The following is a 24,083-nucleotide window of genomic DNA, read 5'->3' as shown; positions in this document are numbered from 1 at the left end:
CTATATAATAGATCACTCTGTGTGTAATGACTCTATATAATAGATCACTCTGTGTGTAATGGCTCTATATAATAGATCCCTCTGTGTGTAATGACTCTATATAATAGATCCCTCTGTGTGTAATGACTCTATATAATAGATCCCTCTGTGTGTAATGACTCCATATAATAGATCCCTCTGTGTGTAATGACTCTATATAATAGATCCCTCTGTGTGTAATGACTCCATATAATAGATCCCTCTGTGTGTAATGACTCTATATAATATAGGAGGTTCACTCTTCGTATTGAAGAACTGAAATAAATTAACTTTTTGATGATATTCTAATTTTGTGAGAAGCACCTGCACTATCTATACTGTACACAGAAATATACATCAAAATGCTGAATATATAGATCTAATACTCTACGATCATGGGTAGAGAAGAGATCTGAAACATGTCTGGAAAGAGTTAATTAAGAGAATAGAAAGTGAAAGTAGAAGATATTCCAAAGTTCAAGTTGGAGGGGGGGGTGGAAAAGTCTGAACTTTTGGATAAAATGGAGGCTGTCAGGACATTCCTGTTCTTCCTGCTTCTGCGTCCCTCAGGTCAGTAGGATTGTACAGGGACGGGCACTGAATAAGGGGACAATGCTGGTGACCTGGAGAACCTGCACTGCTAGGAGGTCGTGGTCACAGTGTGGTGGTAGATTGAGTCGGTGGTGGAGGGGGCCCTTCACAGATGGGTGGGGAGTGGCAGCAATGTGTACATTCATCTGCCCCCTGCCATCTTCTATAGTCGTTTTTCCTACAGTCCAGTGCAGATTTAGAATGTTAGAATCATTTTTTAGTTCTAGCTCCCCTTTTCCAGGGATAATACCCTGGGCCTGGTGTGTATTTTCCTTTACTTTACGGTGATTGAATCGTGTCCTTCTCCGCATATGCTGCTCCCTATAGCTTTCCGATCCTATACAAGTAGTAATGACGCACATGTTCCAGTGTTTTCACCTCTTGTGCAGCAGGGGATGTGGCACTGCGCTATGTGTCCTGGTCAGAAAGCTGCTTCCATTAAAGGGTTATTCCCATCTCCAAGATCCTTTCCCAATATGTAGTAGGTGAAATAATAATCTTAACAAATACCTTCAATTAGAAATGTATAGTTCTTCTGATTAGCTATGTCTCTTACCTCATGTGCAGGGCATTGCAGTAACTTATCCATGGTTACAACCACTAACAGCTAACTATATTAGTGGTCCTAACCATGGATACCTAAGCTACTGCCCTGCACATAGGGTAAGCAACATATCTAATCAGAAGAATATACTACATTTCTCATTGAAAGTATTTGCTAATATTATTACACCTACTATATATTGGGATAGGATCTTTGAGATGGGAGTACTCCTTTAAGAACTTACAGGTGTGTTCCTTACCTGGTTATTGATTTTTCGGAGTGTTTAATACTATTTGTGCACTAATTTAATAATCCCAGAAAAAGCAACTTTGAAAATTGTGCTGGGATGCAGTTGTCGATCCTGGTCTGTATCGCTGTGCTTTTTTTTTTTATTTATGGATGATATTTGACAGTTCTTTATGTAATTTCTATCATTTTATAATTTCCTCCATATTTAGTAGAGATGAACAACTCCATCCATACTGCCCTGGTCCGGCGGTCAGTCCGGTCCTCCATGGCACTTAATCACAGGGCGTAGTAAGCACAGAAGTGAAGACCGACCACCATGGAGGACCGAGCTGGACATCTGGCCAGCGCAGCACAAATGGAACTGATAATCTCAAGTTTTTATCTACCTTTTTACCTGATTATTTTGGTCACCACCTCCGCATAGTTTAGACTCACAAATATTTATGTGTATAAACTTCTTAAAATAGAAAATGCAACACTAAGGCCATGTTCTCACACTAGGTGCTTTTTCAGTGTTTTTTACGTGTTTTTTTTTTTAATGCAAATTTTCAGCTGCGTTTTACAGTACCAGCAAAGTCTTTGAGGTTTCAGATATCTCATGCACACACCTTGGTTTTTGTGTCATTAGTATTTTGTGCTTTGCATGCTTTTTTGCACAATAAAGAATGTCACTTCTTTCAGTGTTTTTTCTGCATTTTTTTTTCAGCGTTTTTCACCTATTGAAAGTATTGGGTAGTGAAAAAACGCCTAGTGTGAACATAGCTATCAGGTTTTGCTTCATTTTTAGTGAAAAAAAAAGGAAGTACAGCAACATGTGAAACTCATTTACTGCGATTTTAGCATCTTGTCTTGGTCACCTTAGATGGCAGTTTGGATTAGGACAGTTTAATCAACCCCTTTCTGACGTGGTACGTAATAGTACGCACCACGTCGGATCCCCCTGTTAGCGCAGGCTCCGACACTGAGCCCGCGCTAAATCGGGCACGTGTCAGCTGATCTATACACGTGACATGTGCCTGCAACAGCCGCGGGTGGAATCACGATCCGCCCGCGTCTGTTAACTAGTTAAATGCCGCTGTCAAACTCTGACAGCAGCATTTAACAGTGGGGCACCACCCATCTCCGCCCATCGGTGACCCTGTCACTTAATCGCGGGTCACCAATGGTTTTGCATGACAACCCGGGGTCTGCAGGAGACCCCTGCGGTTGTCATGTCCAGATTGCTATGAGCACGGCCCAGTGGTTAGTGCTCATAGCAAGTGAGCAAATCTGCTACATACAGGCGATCTGCTCATCACCGGTATGCAACAGAGCCGATCAGGAAAGTGCTACTTCTAGTCTCCCATAGAAACTATTGAAGCAAGCAAAAAGTAAAAAAAAAATGTTAAAAAAAATATTACAAAAATAAAAAAAATATATAAAAGTTTACATTTTTCGAGTACACAATATGGTAAAACCAGTAATGTCATTCAAAAGTACAACTCTTCCCCCAAAAAACAAGCCCTTACACGGCCATATTGACCCAAAAATAAAAGTTATGGCTCTGGGAACAAAGGGAGCAAAAAAATGAAAGCGCAAAAACAGAAATAGAGGATGTAAACCGCATTGAACGATTCCCCACGCATCCCTTGCAGTGCTATATTATTCATAGCTTGTAGTACTTGTCAGGGTAGGGTCACACAACCATTTTCTCTCCATCCAAGAAAAACAGTCCCATTATGCTGATCAGAATTTGATCAGAGTGGCATCAGTTTTTATCGGAGATGGAGAGAAAAAACAAAATTTCTCCACCTTCTCAATTGTGTCAGTCTGTGAAAATCGGACTACACCCAGATGTCATCTGGGCGCCTTTTGATGTTTTTCACAGGCACATAGACCTTTCCAATTTTGATAAAACACTTGGATCAAAATCAGGATGTCATCAATTTTTTCTTCGGCCCACTTGGTCCGAGGAAAAAAATCAGACGTGTGCACCGCCCGATATAATATGACGCGCCCCCTGGGCCGTGGGGAACTCGGTAGCTGGGCCGGTTGGTGCTGGGGGATGTCACGGTGGCAGTGACACGGTCCGTGACCCAGGGCGATCAATTAAAGGGAAAGTTAAAGGGGAATAAAGTTTTTAGAGATAATGTTCGTGACACCATCTGTGGTATGCAGCTATATGGGGCCGCCGCTGCGGTGCAGATCCACTGGAGCTGATGGTGACGCAGCAGAGTTGGTTCAGCTCTCCACAGGCAGAGCTAAGCTCCAGGGCAGAATATAGTGAATTGTGGAGGTAGATGTTGTTGGTGCTGTGTAGTGCAGGGCTGGTGATGGTGCAGCAATTATTCACAGACACAGTGGGGTGCAGTCTTCAGGTTTTACTCACAGTTGTTAAGGTTACACTTTCCGGATTATAACCACCCATGTCATCCTGTGTCCTCCTGGGTAGTGATCCCGCAATCTCTCAGGTACCTCAGGAGCACTTAAACGGGACCCCGTTCTATGTACCTCTCCAGGTCGTCTCACTGCGCTAGCTCTCGCCCTCCTGCCCTGTGCCTCACAATCAGTGTCCCAAACCAGTGACCTCGTCGGGTGATGTGCAGTCCCCTGGACCATATGCGGCCACCTTTTCGGCGATGTAATTGTGGCTGTTGGCTGCAGCACCTTGAAAATGCTGCAGCCTCAGGTTGTCTAGCTGAGCCTGGTTGTTCTCCACTAGTTTAGGGGCCTGTCCCCTCTCTGCAGCCTGATCCCTCCACGTCAGCGTAGATTCGGGCGCACGGGTGGCATCCGCACTCACCGTGCCCCTGAGATCCCCTCTGTTCCTCCTGGAGCCCTCCTCACTGTTCCTCTCTTCTTTCTTTCTTCCCCCTGGGCCTCTCTCACTGGGCCCTGCTCCTTTCTCCACTCCTCCTGAGCTCCTAGCTGTCTCTCCTCTGTACTGTCTCTCCTCAGAACTCCAACTCCCTCTAGAACCTTCCACCCTCTCTTTTATACTCCTACCCTCTGTGCTCCACTGAACTTCTTCTTCCTCCACCCACCTCCTCTACCTAGTTCCACCCTCCAGCTAGGGACCAGGGACTGTGCTCTCCCTTAGGAACTATCTCGTCCTTCCCTACTGAAGTGGAGTGTATTGGATGTGGGGATGTGGGATCCGGGTAGTGCTCCCTCCTTACCTGAGAGTGGGGTACCACACCTCTGGGTGAGATGCAGTACCTCTGTGGCGACTGGACCCGCAGGGGCGCCACAATAACATGGGTGCAAGAGCTATCTGTGAAAACCACAAATAGAACTTATCCAAGATAATCAGTCATGTGCACCAGCCATTGCACTAAGGCAGCAAGCTTTAGTGAGGGTTTCCATTTTTCCTTGAGGTCCACACAGGTCAAGGTGTGTTGCTGCAGCTCTCTATGAGAAACATGCTCCAGCCTGGCCAGTCTAGTCTTCATTCACTACGGCTTACAGGTCTGGCTAACACTTGACTTTCCAATGGGCATCACGCTTTCTAAAGACATCCCCGCTTGCCTGCTGTATGAGGTTACTTCTCTCATTTGGTACTTGGTTACTTCAGGACTTGCTACCTGAGTATAATCTTCTCTCTTCTTTACACACAACACCCTTAAATGATGCTGGTCTGCCAGTATGGCTGCCTTCTCCTTCAGTGCCTTCTCACTGACTGCTAAGAAGTAAGAACTAAGTTCCTAATGCCCACTCAACTCCTCCCAAACCATGGACCGACCCAGTTGTTAACCATGTCAGTATCAGGCTAACTAACCTGTTGCAGGCGACATAGATAAAATACACAGACAAAAGGAGATAAAAACAGATCTATATATTAAGTTAATACAGAGTCTTCAGAAGGGTGGAGATAGAGAATTAATTTATATACTGATCAGTTTTGATTTTAATATGAGACACCTGAGTGGCATTAAAGAGGCACTCCTATATATCTTTCCTATGATCAGGGTCGGACTGGGGTGCCTAGGGCCCACCAGGGGAACTGACTCTAGGGGCCCACACTACAGTCCACCATAAACGGTTTTATTACTTGTTATGCTTGTCTATAATGCACTATAGTTACATGATTGGCCGCGCTGTGAAGCACTGAGCGGCAGGACTTTCTTCGAACAGTCATTCCGTACTGCCGGAGTCCCTTTAATGGTAACTTGTCACCTTGAAAAACGCTATTTATCTGCAGATATAGGGGTAATCTGCAGGTAAATAGGGTTTAAAGCCTGGTTAGACGGCTTATTGGAAAAGCATTGGCTACACGGAGAAAATTACTGTAACGGGTCTGGGAGGCGGAACCTCTGAGCAACTTATACAAGGGGGCGGTCCTTGTAAGGAAGCGGGTGGCGACCAGGGAAGACAGGCAGGTAGTCACAGCAGGTGACCGGGACAGTCTCTGGGTAAACGGGCAGGAGATCACGGCAAGTGACCGGGACAGTCTCTGGGTAAAGGGTAGGTACGACCTGTGACGGCTGAGCTTCCAGGTAGGCTAGCAGGCAGATGGCAGATGTGTGCTCCCAGGTGAGCAGGCGAGAGTCTCTGGACAGGCAGGTGATCACAGCACGTGACGGCGGAGCCTCCAGGTAGGCTAACAGGCAGGTAGCAGATGAGCGCTCCCAGGTGAGCAGGCAAGAGTCTCTGGACTGGCAGGTGGTCACAGCACATGACGGCGGAGCCTCCAGGTAGACTAGCAGGCAGGTAGCAGGTGAGCGCTCCCAGGTGAGCGGGCAAGCTGGTCCATAGACAGACTGACAGGAGTCGGAAGGCAGACTGTCGGACCTCAGGCTAGCAAGCAGGTAAGCGGATAACAGGCAGGAATCAGACAGCAATCTGGCAGGAAACTGGCAGGTAACTGGCAGGTAACTGGAAACGGTACCTGAGGGCTGAAGCAGAGTAGTGAACAGTGCAACAACATTGCTCGGGCACCTCCATTTTGGAGGAGGTGCCTTATATATGGTGAAGTCCTCCGGCCATTGGCCGGGGACTCCTTAGGACGGCGCGCGCGGCCCCTTTAAGAGGGGGGGAGCGCGCGCGCCCTAAGCACCGTGGCCGGGAAGGAGCGCGCGCTGCCAGCAGAGCGGGAGGAGGACGCCGGGCTCGGAGCGGAGAGGTGAGGGGAACAGCGTCCCTGCCTAGCAGAGGGCAGGGACGCCGACGCTACAATTACATTTTATTCTCCCTGCCACCACTCGCTTCTTGTCATAGGGTCGGTGCAAGGAGGGAGACATTACAGTCACCACGAACTACAAAGTGAGGGTGCTGTTATAATGTCCGGCACCTTGATTGTGACATCTTCCATGAGCTTCATTGAATGACTAACATGGCAGCAGCACCTGGCAACTAGTGCTGAGCGAGCGTGGTCGGATAAGGTGTGATCCCAGCATGCTCGGGTGTTTTCCGAGTATCTTGTAGTGCTCTGCTACTATTCTCGAATCCCCAGGGTAGCATGTTTTGGGGCGGTAGACAGACGCAACACATGCGGTTTGTTAGGTAACCCCTGCATGTGTTGCGTCTGTCTACCGCCGCAAAACATGTTACCGCAGGGACTCGAGCATATTAGCAGAGCATTACAAGATACTCGGATAACACCCGAGCATGCTGGGATCACACCTTATCCGACCACACTCGCTCAGCACTAGTTGCCAGGTGCTGCTGCCATGTTAGTCATTCAATGAAGCTCAGCCTGAGGTTGGGCTCCATGGAAGTGTCACAATCAAGGTGCCGGACGTTATTGCAGCACGCTCACTTTGTAGTTCGCGGTGACTGTAATGTCTCTTATCCGACCACGCTCACTCAGCACTACTGGCAACCGAACAGCAACCTGCAACTGCGTCACAGGGGGCTGAAGGGAGCAGGTGACTGCATGCACCGGCCATTGTGCTATCTAAATGCCGCTGTCAGTGATTGACAAGGGCACTTAAATACTCAAAACAGCAGCAATCAAGGTGAGCTCTGATCACTGCTGTTACAGGCAGACGCCGGCTACGTAACACAGCCGACATCTGCCCGGTATGGAGCAGGCTCAGCTCCTGAACCTGCTCCATACAAGCACATCCCAATGGTGACAGTTATGACAAGGTTAGCAAATGTCACTTGTCTGTTCCTAAATGTGGAAAGAAAAATGGAATTCCCTAACACATGTGAAAGAGACCTAATAGATTTAGTAAAGGTGCCTCAAGCATATGAATGTTATTACACACCACAATGCACAGTTACATACACGCATCTTACAAAAATACATATTATTCCAGATACGCAGAAGCGCACAAACACATCAGTACATGAATACATCATCTGAACCACCATCATTTGTAATGTCAGGTCAGACCCATATATCTTTGTATCGCATAAACCTACAACTCCCAGTATGTAATTAACAATAGAGATACTGGGAGTTATCAGTCATCATCAGACTGCGGACCATACAGGAACCACAGTACTGATGAGACACAGGCAGGATCACAGATGAACATTTACATCCAGGTATCTTACCTGAGACGTCTTCTCTGATTAGAGTTGTTCTCTTTCTTTTCTTCCTCTTGTCCAGACTCCATGGTGACTTTTCTCATCCACAGCTCGTCTCTGCAGACTTCCATCTTCTCCGGTCTTCTGCAGCACATCCCCACACGATGCCCTTAAAGATAGCAGTGTCATTATAATGCTCCTGAACAAAAATATCTACACTGAGCCCCTGAATAAACCTAACTCTTACAATGCTCCCTGCACAAAACATGACATACACTGTATCCCTCTTATGATACCTGCTCTCCACACTGTCCTCTCCTTACCATACTGGGCCCCCTCTCCACACTGTCCTCTCCTTACCATACTGGGCCCCCTCTCCAAACTGTCCTCTCCTTACCATACTGGGCCCCCTCTCCACACTGTCCTCTCCATTCCATACTGGGCCCCCTCTCCACACTGTCCTCTCCTTACCATACTGGGCCCCCTCTTCACACTGTCCTCTCACTCTGTGTCCCCCCTATACTGTCCAGTCTCTATACTGTGCTCCTTCATCACACTCCCCCTCCTCAGCATACTGTTCCCCCCTTTCTGTGCCCTCACACTGTTTCCCCCATACTGCCGCATCTCCATTCCTTCCCCCACACTACCTAGTCTCTGTGCTGTGTCACCTCACACTTTTCTCCCTCCATACTGTCTCCTCACACTATTCCCCCACTCTCCATACTGTTTCCTCATACATCCCCCTTCCCCATTCTGTTACTGCACTCATTCCCACCCCTCCTCTGGTTCACCATACTGTTTCTTCACACATCTCCCCATTCTGTCTCCTAAAATTTCTCTCCCATCTCTCCCCAAATATAATAAATCTTCGGAAGACCACACAGACATGCAGAAACGCGCTTACACACACGAAAACAAGCGCACACAGACACATACTAAGGGCTCTTTCACACGTCAGTACATGCGGTGACAGTTTCCACACGTACCAGAGACATTGGTACATGTAGACCCATTCAAATGAATGTTTTTACCTGCTGCACCTCCCACAAAACATCCCGCACACTGCTGACAGCGCTCTTCCTAAGCACCAAGTGCTGAACGCTGCTCTCATCATAGATCCCTGCCGGCGCTGCGATCAGCAGCAGCAGAGTCAATGATGAGAGTAGTAGTCTACTCCCGCCGTGTAGAACTGTAAAAATAGGAATAAAATAAAAAAATCCTTATACTCACCTCTCCTAAGCGTCACCCGCTGTAATCCGTGCTAGCGCTCACGCCGAGGTGAACGACTCCTGCAGCGAGTGGGCCCCGGAGCTGCGCTCAACAAGGGGTGCCCTGTCAATCACTGAGCGCAGCTCCGGGGCCCGCTCGCTGCAGGAGTCATTCTCCTCGGCGTGAGCGCTCACACGGATCACAGCGGGTGACACTTAGGAGAGGTGAGTATAAGGATTCTTTTATTTTATTCCTATTTTTACAGTTGGACACGGAGGGAGTAGACTACTACTCTCATCATTGACCCTGCTGCTGCTGATCGCAGCATCGGCAGGGATCTATGATGAGGGCAGCGCTCAGCACCCGGCTCTTGGGAACAGCGCTAACTGTACACTGATTCCCAAGCGCCGATACGTGTCACACGGATGACACACAGGTGGACACGGATATCTCCAGTCCCGTAAATATCATGACATGTGAAAGAGCCCTAATATACACACGCAGATACACATACTCACAGAAATGGGGACAAGTACACACACAGGCAAGCACACACAGAAATGCACACGCAGTCATGCTCAGACAATCACACACAAAAATGCAGACACACAGGGAAGTACGCACACGTGTGAAGACACATATACACACGTAGACATGCAGGCACTCAAATACATACACACAAACACATGCAGGCATATACAGTACACACACACGCAGGCATATACACACACACTGTACACACACAGGCATATACACACACAGGCAGGCATATATACACACAGGCATATATACACACACAGGCAGGCATATACACACACACACACAAGCATATACACACACACGCATGCCGTCATATACACACACATGCAGGCATAAACACACACACGCAGGCATATACACACACACACACGCAGGCATATACACACACAAACAGGCATATAGACGCAGGCATATACACACACAGGCATATACACACACACACACAGCCATATACACACACACACACATGCAGGCATATACACACACACACATGCAGGCATATACACACACACACACACACAGGCATATACACAGACACACACACACACAGGCATATACACACACACACACATGTAGGCGTATACACACACACACATGCAGGCATATACACACACACAGGCATATATACACACACACACATGCAGGCATATATACACACACACAGCCATATACACACACACACATGCAGGCATATACACACACACACACAGCCATATACACACACACACATGCAGGCATATACACACACACACATGCAGGCATATACACACACACACACAGCCATATACACACACATACAAGCATATACACGCAGGTGACGCGCCCCTGGGCCTGCTGTGTCGTGCGGCATCGCGCGCACGGGGGCTTACCCGGAGCCGGATCAGATGGGGGTAGTAGTCTCGTGGCGGCGACCCGGTCCGTGCCCAGGGAGTCAAGCTGAGCGGCAGTGTCTTGAATAGTAGGGTGTTGTACGACTACGCCACCCGTTGAATGCAGCTTTAGGGCTGCTGCTGCAGGACAGTCCGCTGAGGCTGGTGATATGGTTGTGCAGCGTAGATGGTATAACCCCCAACGGGAGGGGTACGGCCTCAGGGCAGCAAGAGTAGATGATGGTGGTAGCGATGGTGCAGCAAGAAAGCTCAGAGACATGTGATGCAGTTTCAGGGTTTTTACTCACAGGTGTTGCCCGGTCACTCCGGCCTTTAGTGACCACCCGAGCCGTGCTGCGTCCACCAGGTGTGGGACTCGGCCAACTCCCAGGCAGTTCCAGAGCGTGGTCCTGAGCTCCCCTCTCTTCCTTCCTACTGGCCGTTCCCACCAGGGACCCACCTTTGTCCGGCTCCCTCAGGCCTCTTGGTGGTAAAACCTTCTCTGGCTTTCCTGACCCTATTCGTGGTATGCCTTCCTGGTGGGTGTGGTGAGGGTCGTGCCAAAGCTTGACCACGACCTCCGGTTCCTGGTTAAGGATATCTTGCCTCTGCCAGTTTGGGATCCGGTACCCTCTTCTGCCAACCCTTCACCCTTTAACTTGTGGGATCTCAGGGTTCCCTCTTGTCCTGCGTCTCTGGGCCTTTCTTCCTCCTCCTCTCCACTACAGGCCTGGCCCTGGAGCTGGGCCCAGCCGGAGCCACAGCTTCCTGTCAGCCCTCTCTGGCTGAGCTCCTTTCTGAACTCTCCCTCTGACTCTCCCTGTCTCAAGATGGTGCCCACCATATATACTCCCTCTATGTGTGAGCCCAGGTGACTAGCACCCAATGGGCTCCTACCTCTATGCCCAGAGTCCCTCCCCTATCTGCCCCTACACTACTGGGATGTTCCTCCCCCCCTCCCACTCCAGCCAGGGACAGACGCTGTCGTACCTGCACATCTATTTGGTGGGAGTACCGTTGTTCTGTCCCCCGGAAATGGGGTGAGTGTAGTGCATGCAGCTATCTGAGCTCAGTCCCACACTCCATCCTTACCCGGGAGTGGAATACCACACCTCTGGTTCGAGGTGCAATACCCCTGTAGCAGCCGAGTCCTCAGGGTGCTACATTCCCCCCTGGTAAATCACAGCACGTCCTCGGGCTGTAAAAGAGTAAAACATACCAAAACATACAAACTTTTTAAAACATACACTAACAAGTAAAACATCATAAACATTATCAGCAAATATAACATGACAGGTAACTTCTTATATATTATTCTAGCAGTATAAACTTTTGATATAAAACTTTTTCATATAAAATGTTCTTGATCTTCTGGCCACGGTGCCACTTGTGACCAGGTAAAGTGCCACAGTCACTGGAAGAAAAACAGCAGTTCTCCTATAAAACCGGTAGGGGGCGCCTTAGGAAGCGCAACTATTTACAGGGTATGGCCGCTCTCAGTCCTCGGCCAGTGGGGATAAGGGATGGCTGCTCACAGTCCTCAGCCTGATTAGGGATAGGGACACACAGATAAACAGTTCACACTAGTCCCAACGGGGACCACACTTAAATTGACAACAGTTCTTGTACCCCGACGGGTAACTTTATACAGTTCTCTTTACCGTTCAGTGATAACGATGCCCTCCTGCTCCTTCCTGAAGGTAATCTTCAAACCCGTCCGGGTCCTCTTGATCTCCCTCATACCGCAGCTCTTCTTCCGTCAATCGGTGCACGTGAAGGGCGTACGGTCCTTTGGCACACTGATGCCGGGTGAAGGTGACCTCGTCACCCAGGTAAAGGTCACGTCCACGGTGTCCCTCTGGCAGATGGGACTCGACATCCCTGCGGGTAACAAAGACGTCGCCGGGGGTTCTGTGATCCCTGATAAAGCCCCAGCCGTGCTCCAGTTGGAACTTGATTACAGTCCCGGTGGCGCGGGGACCGTGGGCTGCACGGGGGTTTCGCCGGGTCCGGCTTTTCTGCTCCGCACTTTGGACCTGCAGCCGCTCCTCGCGGACCCGCCTCTCTCGCCGTTCTTTGTTGAAGACCTCTAGTTGTTGTCGGCAGCACTCCGCACGCTGGGCTGCGGCCGCCCGGGTCTCTTGGGTGAACCCCATGAGGTTTTCACCGGTGGGGTCCCATGCGAACTGCGCCTCCTCCAACGGGAGTGGGGTGATCTTGGCGGGCGCCGGAGCCGGGATCAGGGGCTCACACAGGGGCCTTTCCTTCCGGTGTCGGGGACTGAGGTACTCCGGTGGCCATTCAAAGGGCTGCCCATCCGGGCAAGTATGTTGCGCAAATAGGTCTTCGCCTAGGGGCAGCACTGTGGAGGTTGAGGGCGCGATGGGGGCAACGGCGCCCGGATTCACCAGGCCTTGCGACCAGGCCGGTGGCACTCTAAAGGTGAAGGGCACTGTGGAGACGGCGGCGCCCGGGGGTACTCGGCCTTGCGACCAGGCCGGTGGCGTTTCCTGCTTGGCCGCGCTCAGGGTTAAGGCGCGTGACGTCACAGGGGGCGTGGCCGCGGCGACGGCCGCTTGGGGCCTAGTTCGGAGCGGTGGCGGTGCAGCAACGGGCACGGTCGGTGGGATTTCGGGCTCTGCGACGGGGAGCTGGGGCAGGCTTACAGCTACTAGGCTTGGGGTGGTGACGTCCCCTTTACCTGCTTCCATCTCTTCAGCTTCTTCCACGGCGTCGTCTCCGGCCGTCGTCCCTTCTGCACCATCTTCAGGGGCAGGCGTGCTCCTCGTTGCGGGTGGCGTCCTTTACTGGCGGGTTCCAGCCTGCAGGGCCATTTCTCTGCTCCACTCGGTCAGTACTTCTTGTTGCACTCGAGCCATCTTCCGAGCCAGGCCCTCCAGCGCGGTCTGTGCATGCTCCCGATCTCTGGGTTGCTGTGTCAGGATCTCCACCAGGCCTTCTGGGGTGGCGGCCTGCAACAGGCTCCTGACCAGAGGATCGGTGCTGCCTGACTCTCCCTCCATCTCCGGGTGCGATCTTTCCAGACTCCTCCAGGCTGCACCCATCCTCTCCCTTTTGTTCTTGATCCGCCCACACAGAGGGTGGTCTCGGGGCAACTTGGTGATTGTCAGTTCCAGGGGCAGACCCCCCACTCTGATGGACATTTCTATCCTTGCAGTCTCTGCTGGTGGGGGCGGTCTTTGCTTTTGGCGCTCTTCTGGGACCAGGCCCACGATGGGAGGTCGTCTCTTACCACCCTCTGGCACGCCCACAATGGCGTCCGCTCTGCCAGGGCGGGAAATCGTCTCAGATGGCGGGAATCGTCTCCTTATGGCGGGAAACTCCGTGGATGGCGGGAAAAGGCTGCAGATGGCGGGCAAACGGCGGGAAACGATCCGAGATGGCGTCCGATGGCAGGGACCCTCCGGAATTGGCGGGAGACTCCTTTTTACGGTAAATGTGAACTTTCCTTCAGGCACGCAGTACCCGTCGGTTGCGGGCACGTAATCCTGCCGACTACGCCAAAGTTGACGCGCCCCTGGGCCTGCTGTGTCGTGCGGCATCGCGCGCACGGGGGCTTACCCGGAGCCGGATCAGATGGGGGTAGTAGTCTCGTGGCGGCGACCCGGTCCGTGCCCAGGGAGTCAAGCTGAGCGGCAGTGTCTTGAATAGTAGGGTGTTGTACGACTACGCCACCCGTTGAATGCAGCTTTAGGGCTGCTGCTGCAGGACAGTCCGCTGAGGCTGGTGATATGGTTGTGCAGCGTAGATGGTATAACCCCCAACGGGAGGGGTACGGCCTCAGGACAGCAAGAGTAGATGATGGTGGTAGCGATGGTGCAGCAAGAAAGCTCAGAGACATGTGATGCAGTTTCAGGGTTTTTACTCACAGGTGTTGCCCCGGTCACTCCGGCCTTTAGTGACCACCCGAGCCGTGCTGCGTCCACCAGGTGTGGGACTCGGCCAACTCCCAGGCAGTTCCAGAGCGTGGTCCTGAGCTCCCCTCTCTTCCTTCCTACTGGCCGTTCCCACCAGGGACCCACCTTTGTCCGGCTCCCTCGGGCCTCTTGGTGGTAAAACCTTCTCTGGCTTTCCTGACCCTATTCGTGGTATGCCTTCCTGGTGGGTGTGGTGAGGGTCGTGCCAAAGCTTGACCACGACCTCCGGTTCCTGGTTAAGGATATCTTGCCTCTGCCAGTTTGGGATCCGGTACCCTCTTCTGCCAACCCTTCCCCCGTTAACTTGTGGGATCTCAGGGTTCCCTCTTGTCCTGCGTCTCTGGGCATTTCTTCCTCCTCCTCTCCACTACAGGCCTGGCCCTGGAGCTGGGCCCAGCCGGAGCCACAGCTCCCTGTCAGCCCTCTCTGGCTGAGCTCCTTTCTGAACTCTCCCTCTGACTCTCCCTGTCTCAAGATGGTGCCCACCATATATACTCCCTCTATGTGTGAGCCCAGGTGACTAGCACCCAATGGGCTCCTACCTCTATGCCCAGAGTCCCTCCCCTATCTGCCCCTACACTACTGGGATGTTCCTCCCCCCCTCCCACTCCAGCCAGGGACAGACGCTGTCGTACCTGCACATCTATTTGGTGGGAGTACCGTTGTTCTGTCCCCCGGAAATGGGGTGAGTGTAGTGCATGCAGCTATCTGAGCTCAGTCCCACACTCCATCCTTACCCGGGAGTGGAATACCACACCTCTGGAGTGAGGTGCAATACCCCTGTAGCAGCCGAGTCCTCAGGGTGCTACACAGGCATATACACACACACACACGCAGGCATGTACACACACACATACGCAGGCATGTACACACACACATACGCAGGCATGTACACACACACACACAGGCATATACACACACACACACGCAGGCATATACACACACATGCAGGCATATACACACACACACATGCAGGCATATACACACACACACACGCAGGCATATACACACACACACAGCCATATACACACACACACACATGCAGGCATATACACACACACACATGCAGGCATATATACACACACACACAGGCATATATACACACACACACAGGCATATACACACACACACATGCAGGCATATATACACACACACAGGCATATACACACACACACACACAGCCATATATACACACACAATGCAGGCATATATACACACACACAGGCATATACACACACACACAGCCATATATACACACACACACAGGCATATACACACACACACAGGCATATACACACACACACACAGCCATATATACACACACACACATGCAGGCATATACACACACACACACACGCAGGCATATACACACACACACACGCAGGCATATACACACACACACAGCCATATACACACACATACAAGCATATACACACAGGCATATACACACACACACACGCAGGCATGTACACACACACATACGCAGGCATGTACACACACACACACAGGCATATACACACACACACACGCAGGCATATACGCACACACGCAGGCATATACACACATACACATGCAGGCATATACACACACACACATGCAGGCATATACACACACACACATGCAGGCAGGCATATACACACACAGGCATATACACACACACACAGCCATATATACACACACACACATGCAGGCATATACACACACACACACGCAGGCATATACACACACACACACGCAGGCATATACACACACACACACGCAGGCATATACACACACACACAGGTATATACACACACACACAGGCATATACACACACACACGCAGGCATATACACACACACACACAGGCATATACACACACACACAGGCATATACACACACACGCAGGCATATACACACACACACACAGGCATATACACACACACACACACACAGGCATATACACACACACACAGGCATATACACACACACACGCAGGCATATACACACACACACACACAGGCATATACACACACACACACAGGCATATACACACACACACACAGGCATATACACACACACACAGGCATATACACACACACACGCAGGCATATACACACACACACACACAGGCATATACACACACACACACACACAGGCATATACACACACACACGCAGGCATATACACACACACAGCCATATACACACACATGCAGGCATATACACACACACACACGCAGGCATATACACACACACACGCAGGCATATACACACACACACACACGCAGGCATATACACACACACACACACGCAGGCATATACACACACAGGCATATACACACACACACACGCAGGCATATACACACACAGACACACACACACACAGGCATATACACACACACACATGCAGGCATATACACACACACAGCCATATACACACACACACATGCAGGCATATACACACACACACACACAGCCATATACACACACACACATGCAGGCATATACACACACACACATGCAGGCATATACACACACACACATGCAGGCATATACACACACACACATGCAGGCATATACACACACACACAGCCATATACACACACACACATGCAGGCATATACACACACACACATGCAGGCATATACACACACACACACAGGCATATATACACACACACATGCAGGCATATATACACACATACAGCCATATACACACACACACATGCAGGCATACACACACACACACACACAGCCATATACACACACACACATGCAGGCATATACACACACACACATGCAGGCATATACACACACACACATGCAGGCATATACACAAACACACACAGCCATATACACACACACACATGCAGGCATATACACACACACACATGCAGGCATATACACACACACACATGCAGGCATATACACACACACACAGGCATATATACACACACACACACGCAGGCATATACAAACACACACACAGCCATATATACACACACACACATGCAGGCATATATACACACACACAGCCATATACACACACACACATGCAGGCATATACACACACACATGCAGGCATATACACACACACACATGCAGGCATATACACACACACACATGCAGGCATATACACACACACACAGGCATATATACACACACACACATGCAGGCATATATACACACACACAGCCATATACACACACACACATGCAGGCATATACACACACACACACAGCCATATACACACACACACATGCAGGCATATACACACACACACATGCAGGCATATACACACACACACATGCAGGCATATACACACACACACATGCAGGCATATACACACACACACACACAGGCATATATACACACACACACACGCAGGCATATACAAACACACACACAGCCATATATACACACACACACATGCAGGCATATACACACACACATGCAGGCATATACACACACACACATGCAGGCATATACACACACACACATGCAGGCATATACACACACACAGGCATATATACACACACACACATGCAGGCATATATACACACACACAGCCATATACACACACACACATGCAGGCATATACACACACACACACAGCCATATACACACACACACATGCAGGCATATACACACACACACATGCAGGCATATATACACACACACACAGCCATATACACACACACACATGCAGGCATATACACACACACACACAGCCATATACACACACACACATGCAGGCATATACACACACACACATGCAGGCATATACACACACACACACAGGCATATATACACACACACACACGCAGGCATATACAAACACACACACAGCCATATATACACACACACACATGCAGGCATATATACACACACACAGCCATATACACACACACACATGCAGGCATATACACACACACAGCCATATACACACACACACATGCAGGCATATACACACACACAGCCATATATACACACACACATGCAGGCATATACACACACACACACACAGCCATATACACACACACACACACAGCCATATAACTCACCCATAAAAACGTTATTGACTATTTGGCACGGTGCTCTTGACATGAAATTGAAGCAGTGAGAGCTGTAGGCCTGCAGGCTTGTTTCCAATTCCAGGCCAGGCCACATTCCACATATCCAGCCCCGGAGCCGGTATTAAAAAGCCCAGAGTCAGAGCAGGAGAGAAGGGGGCGGTGCGCCGGTGCCACCACCCGGGAGCCGGTATTACTACAGGGGAGCAGGTCAGAGCAGATATGGAGCCGGGATGGGACCGTATCAGAAGCCCGGGAGCAGGGAGAGCAGAGCGAGACGTCGGGTTCGGTGGCGCTGGCGTATCATAGGACGGCCCCGGAGCAGAGAGAGCACTGCAGAGCGCGGGCGCGCGTATCAGAGGCCAGGAGAGAGCGGCGTCAGCGTCACCACAGTCTGCCAGCCAGCGGGAAAGCAGAGCGCGGTGCGTGTCACCGCCCAGAAAGAATCCATCCTCTTAGTGCCAGGGACTCACGTGGTAAGTATGCTGCATGCACGTCACTGCAGGCCCGCTGTCACCAATGAATGTGCCGTGCGCGCGACGCTACATTTGATTCAGCCGCTCTTTTAAAGGGCTCACACTTTTAAAGGGCCCCCGCCACCAATTTTCTCACTCTCATATCGGGGCCCACCGGGAAATTTCCCGATTTCCCGCCAGGCCAGACTGACCCTGCCTATGATAATAATGTTGATCATGAAAAAAAGTAGTGGAGCCACTTATATTACCGGTTTCTTTATTAAGGAATTATCCAACACTTTCCGGTCCTTCTGTTGTCCCACACGACCTCACTGACTCTCAGAATCCCACAGACAATTATATGAGGACTAGTGCTTTACCCATTGTGCTATCTACATTTCTCTACCCTGGTAAACCTCTACTTTCCTTGCAATCTTTCTTTCCTTTTATTATGATGAAGGTTCAGATAAAGGAACAAAATGTTAATCATCTTTTTAGGATTGTGCCCACGATGCAGATTTGAAGCAGACATTTCCTGAGCGTTTTTGCCTCTCCCTGGCAGGAAAAAAAGCATGCGGATTTGCATGCGTTTTTAGAAGCATTTTTGAGCATCACTGAATGCTTTTTGGAGCTAAATAAAGTTGGTGGGACATTGCTTAAACCATTGGATTACTGGGGTGAGTATATTGGTTCATTTAAATTATTAAAGAATGGGTCTGCTTTATTTCAAATAAAGTGTTTACACTGTGTCTGTGTGTTTCTTTACTAAAGTTTGGTCATGAAAAGGTCTGACACCTTGACATCACAAAACAAAAGAGCTGGGTGTCAGCTGGTCCCATTCACCTAGCCTTCATTAGCATTTCTATTCATGTAATTTATGTGGCTGCTGTGAGCTGCTTTTTTTTTTAGCCTGGGAAGGTGTCACTAGGCAAACATTTTCCCTGGTCATGAATAAACATCTCACAGCTGGTTTATTAGCCACTACATCCCCCCCGATCAGCACTCCGCAGCACTTTGGACACAACATATTTATGTTCTGTTCAAAACGTGGTGTTCTAATGCCGCACTTTTGTTGTCGGTACATGTGAATCCACCGAAAATAATGACACTTCAATCGGTCAAAATCTGCAGCGGAGACTAGCGTGTCCGCTACAGAAGTTGACATGCTGCGGGTGAGTTTTGGGGACGTGGCCACGGTCAGGAGCCGCTGCAGGTTTGACGCTGCGTGTTTATACAGCATCAAGCCCGCAGCGTCCAGATGTTACAGCATAGTGGATGGGATCTCTAGAAATCCCATGTCCACTATGCGTGCATCAGAGGCTGCGGATCACCTGTGGACACTGACATGCGGTGCGTCTTTCAGAACCGCAGCATGTCAAATTCTCTTGCGGAGTCTCTAGTCTGCGCAACAGAAATTTGACCACTAGAAAGTATGGAACGCGGTAAATCCGCATGGTTCAGTGGATTTACCTGCTTTCAATAGAATGCAACGTATTGGACGCAGCAAAAATATGTGTCCAAAGCGCTGATAAGTCTGGATCGTGGGCACAGAGCCTAAAATTAAAAAAAAAAAAAATGGTGTGGGCTCCCGCGTCATTTTTATAACCAGCAGAGGGAAAGCCGACCGCTGGGAGCTGATATTAGTAGCTGCGAAAGGAGCCATTAGCCATAAATGTTCCTTGGCTATTAATATCAGCCCACAGCTGTTTGTTTAGCCTTTACTGGCTAAATTACAGGGGGAACCAGAAAAAAATTGATGTGGGGTCCCCCTATAAAATCTAACCAGAAAAGGCTAAACAGACAGCTGTGGGCTGATATTAATACCCATGGAAGGGGCCATGGATACTAGCCCCCTTCGCGGCTGTTAATATCACCCCTAAGTAGTCCCAGAAATGGCGCATCCATAAGATGCACCAAAACTGGCGCTTAGCCTCGCTCTTCCCACTACCGTGTAGTGGTGGTAATGGGGTTGGGGTTCATGTCAGCCTTGTATTGGCGGCTGACGTGAAGCCCAGGTTAGTAATAGAGGGCGTCTATCAGACGCCCCATTCCTAACTGCGTGGTAAAATAGTCGCTGCCCTTTCAATAAAAACACGGCCAGAATAAAGTATTTCAATGAAATAAAATAAATACGTTTTTTAATTTATTTTTTTTATTGTACGCCTCCGAGAAAGCCCTCGATCTCCTGAAAAATATGTAAAAAACAAACAACCGTATCCCTCACCTGTCCACCATCAACGACGCAGTCCACAATCACCGCCAGCGAGTGTCCCACGAAGATCTGTGTCACTTCTACAGCATTGACATCCGCAATCACTGGTGTCACTGCTGTAGAATACAGCACTGTATACCGACAGGGGTGTAAAATCACTGCTGTCAGTATACATGCTGCTGCAGGAGGTCATTGGGGTTGATCAGCTGAAGATCAGCTGATCAGCCCCGGTGAATTTACCAGGTGACTATCAGCTGATGGTCACGTGACTATCAACTGATGGATGACGTCACCGCAGGTCCTGGCAGCTCAGTACACTGCAGGCCCGCAGTGTACCACTGGCCGCCGGGAGCAGCGCATCGCTGCAGGGGACCAGGAGGACACCGGCGGCCGCCAGACAGGTGAGTATATGGGTTTATTTTTTTATTTTTACTTTATTTTTTATTTTTTTTTACCGCGGCATGGACAGAGCAGACTACTGTCCTCCGATCCACGCCTCTCTCGCTGTTATCAGCCAGAGTGGCGGTCGGATGAGAGGGCTAGTAGCCTCCTCTCGGACACCTGCATTTCAGCCGCATGGCGTTTGCGGCGAGAATTCGTGAACATAGACTTTCATTGTAATCACATAAAATCCGCAAGCATACATAGTATGCTTGCGGGTTTGATGCGATTCAGTGCAAGTCAATGGGCGCGAATTCACTGCGGAATCGCGCTAGAAATGGTCCTGCTGCGGTTTGTACCGCAATGCGAATCCGCAACAGAAGTTTCCGCATCATGTGCACAGAACATGCGGATTTGCATTGTCGTACATGGCAGACCTATTAACAAGCGATTTTAATGCGTTTTCGCAGTGGAAAAACCACCGCGAAAACGCATTAAAACTGCATCATGTGCACTCAGCCTTACTGATCATCTAAACTAACAAAGAATAATACAAAGTGTATGTAATGGAATATTCATTTATCATAAATGCAAAACCTACTCAATAAATAATGAATAACCATAAAATCATTTAAAATATTTATTTAAATTTAAAAAAAAAAAATATACAAATGTAAATAAAAATACACATAAACAAGAAAACAGACTCAGGGATATATAATAAATACCTAACTTGATTAACTGTAGGGCATATATATATACTCCTTGAGAAAGCCATTCGGCGAAACGGCGATGGAGGTTGTGAGGCCTAATTATATGGTATTTATTCCCCTCTATGTGTTTATTTAGGCATGTTAAGTATTTAGTTTAGCACTCTAATTTATATATATCCACTGATTTACTTACCTTTATTTTTAGTTGCTGCTATTCATATTTATTGCTCTATGCACTTCAACACATAGTCTGGATTTGCCTCTTATCTGATTTCCATTGTTTTATGCCCTACAGTTAATCCATTTGGGTATTTATTATATATCCCTGAGTCTATTTTCTTGTTTATGTGTATTTTTATTTACATTTGTATATTTAAAAAAAAAAAAAATATTAAATAAATATTTTAAATTATTTTCTGGTTATTCATTATTTATTGAGTAAGTTTTGCATTACTGATCATCTAGTCGAATGCCGACTTTTACATTTATATGAGGACCAGACTTCAGTCTCTACACTTTCCCAGGTAAGTTGTGCCATGGCTCTCATAGAAATACATAGAGGAACAAGACTCCGAGAGCCGTCGTGTGGGACAATGGAATGGCAGATAATTCACTAATAAAGTGATAAGTAATGAAACTAACTCTACTACTGTTTTCATAACGTACGTTACTATCAAAGAACACAATACATATTTTTGTAGGAGTGTCACTTTAACATACCTAAGTCAGAGAAAGGAGAAGTTTGTGTGACATCTGGAGCCAGGATCCCATGATCGTGATCATTGAAAAAAATAGTTTTACCAATATTTTCCAGTAACGGTACAAATAAGTGCACAATGGTTTACTGTGCTATGTACGATAACCACCTCCCCCCATCATAACCACTTCTGGGATAGCAGCCCTACGGCAGCTGCACTGCATATCAGCTGAGTATGTTGGCATTTGGCCAACGAGGTTGGATTGTTGTATCTATCATTTGACAGATAACAATCTAAAAATGTTTTGACGACTTGTGTTGTAAAGCAATGTTACCCCGGGATCTCCAGTCTAAGAGGTCTACTCTCTACACTGGATAACAGAAGTTGGTCACCAATGTGAACCCTCTTCTGCAAGATCCATATGTAGCCCAGCCAGTTATCCCATCAATATGTTTTTCGAGTATGGATAAAAACTGGGGAACCCAAAGATAATCCACACAAATAGGGGGAGAATATACTGTATGAACTCCATGTAGTTGGATTCAAGCCTGGGACCCCAATCCAGAATGGCACATAATGATGTTTAAACGTGTGATTGTCCACAGTGTTGTCACTAGAGTTGACCGGACCATCTGTACATGCCACCATGCTGGGATCTGATGCTCGGATACCTTGTTGGTTCACAGTGGACGAACCTCCTGTCGATCCCAATCAGCTCACCATAACCTGGGATTTTCTAAACAAGGAAATTCTGAGCTACAATAAAACTATGAGGACAACATCTCCTAGATATTCACTGACCACAGAAGCATCAAGAACCGGGGTAGCCAATCTTACCATTTCTAATATACAAATACCTGATGGTGGAATGTACAAGTGTTCAGTGATCTACAGCTCGGAGAGGAAGGAGAAGGAGGTCAGGTTGGACATTGGAGGTGAGTCAATTTATTAAAGTGTTCGTATGATTTTGAAAAACCTTTAAAAGCTTCTCACACATCGTGGTTAGATATTTGATGGGTGAAGATCCAGTTGCAATCCCTACCGATCACTAACTAAAGGGGATAAGGCACCCAGCCGATCGTTGTGATCATTATTTTTTTCTACTCTGCTCGAAATTTACTATGGATCTGTACACAGCCAGCTATCCGAAGAGATTTG

The 24,083-nt window shown here is 48.7% G+C and overlaps 1 protein-coding gene across 1 annotated transcript in view; it reads left to right on the top strand.

Moving 5' to 3' along the window:
* The first annotated feature begins 469 nt into the window (after positions 1 to 469).
* The window catches only part of LOC141162491 (uncharacterized), a 94,939-nt gene continuing 71,325 nt past the window's right edge, over positions 470 to 24,083 (top strand). Inside the window, exons 1-2 of the mRNA XM_073648659.1 lie at positions 470 to 588; positions 23,531 to 23,860. Coding sequence (XP_073504760.1) covers positions 540 to 588; positions 23,531 to 23,860 — 379 coding nt within the window. The 5' untranslated portion in view covers positions 470 to 539. The remainder of the gene's footprint in view (positions 589 to 23,530; positions 23,861 to 24,083) is intronic.

This window comes from Phyllobates terribilis, unplaced genomic scaffold, assembly GCF_046119375.1.
Source record: "Phyllobates terribilis strain yellow unplaced genomic scaffold, ASM4611937v1 Scaffold_9__5_contigs__length_417890890, whole genome shotgun sequence".
NCBI classification, from domain to species: domain Eukaryota; kingdom Metazoa; phylum Chordata; class Amphibia; order Anura; family Dendrobatidae; genus Phyllobates; species Phyllobates terribilis.
The sequence above is the reverse complement of the archived record's forward strand: the minus strand, read 5'-3'. Positions and strand labels throughout refer to the sequence as shown.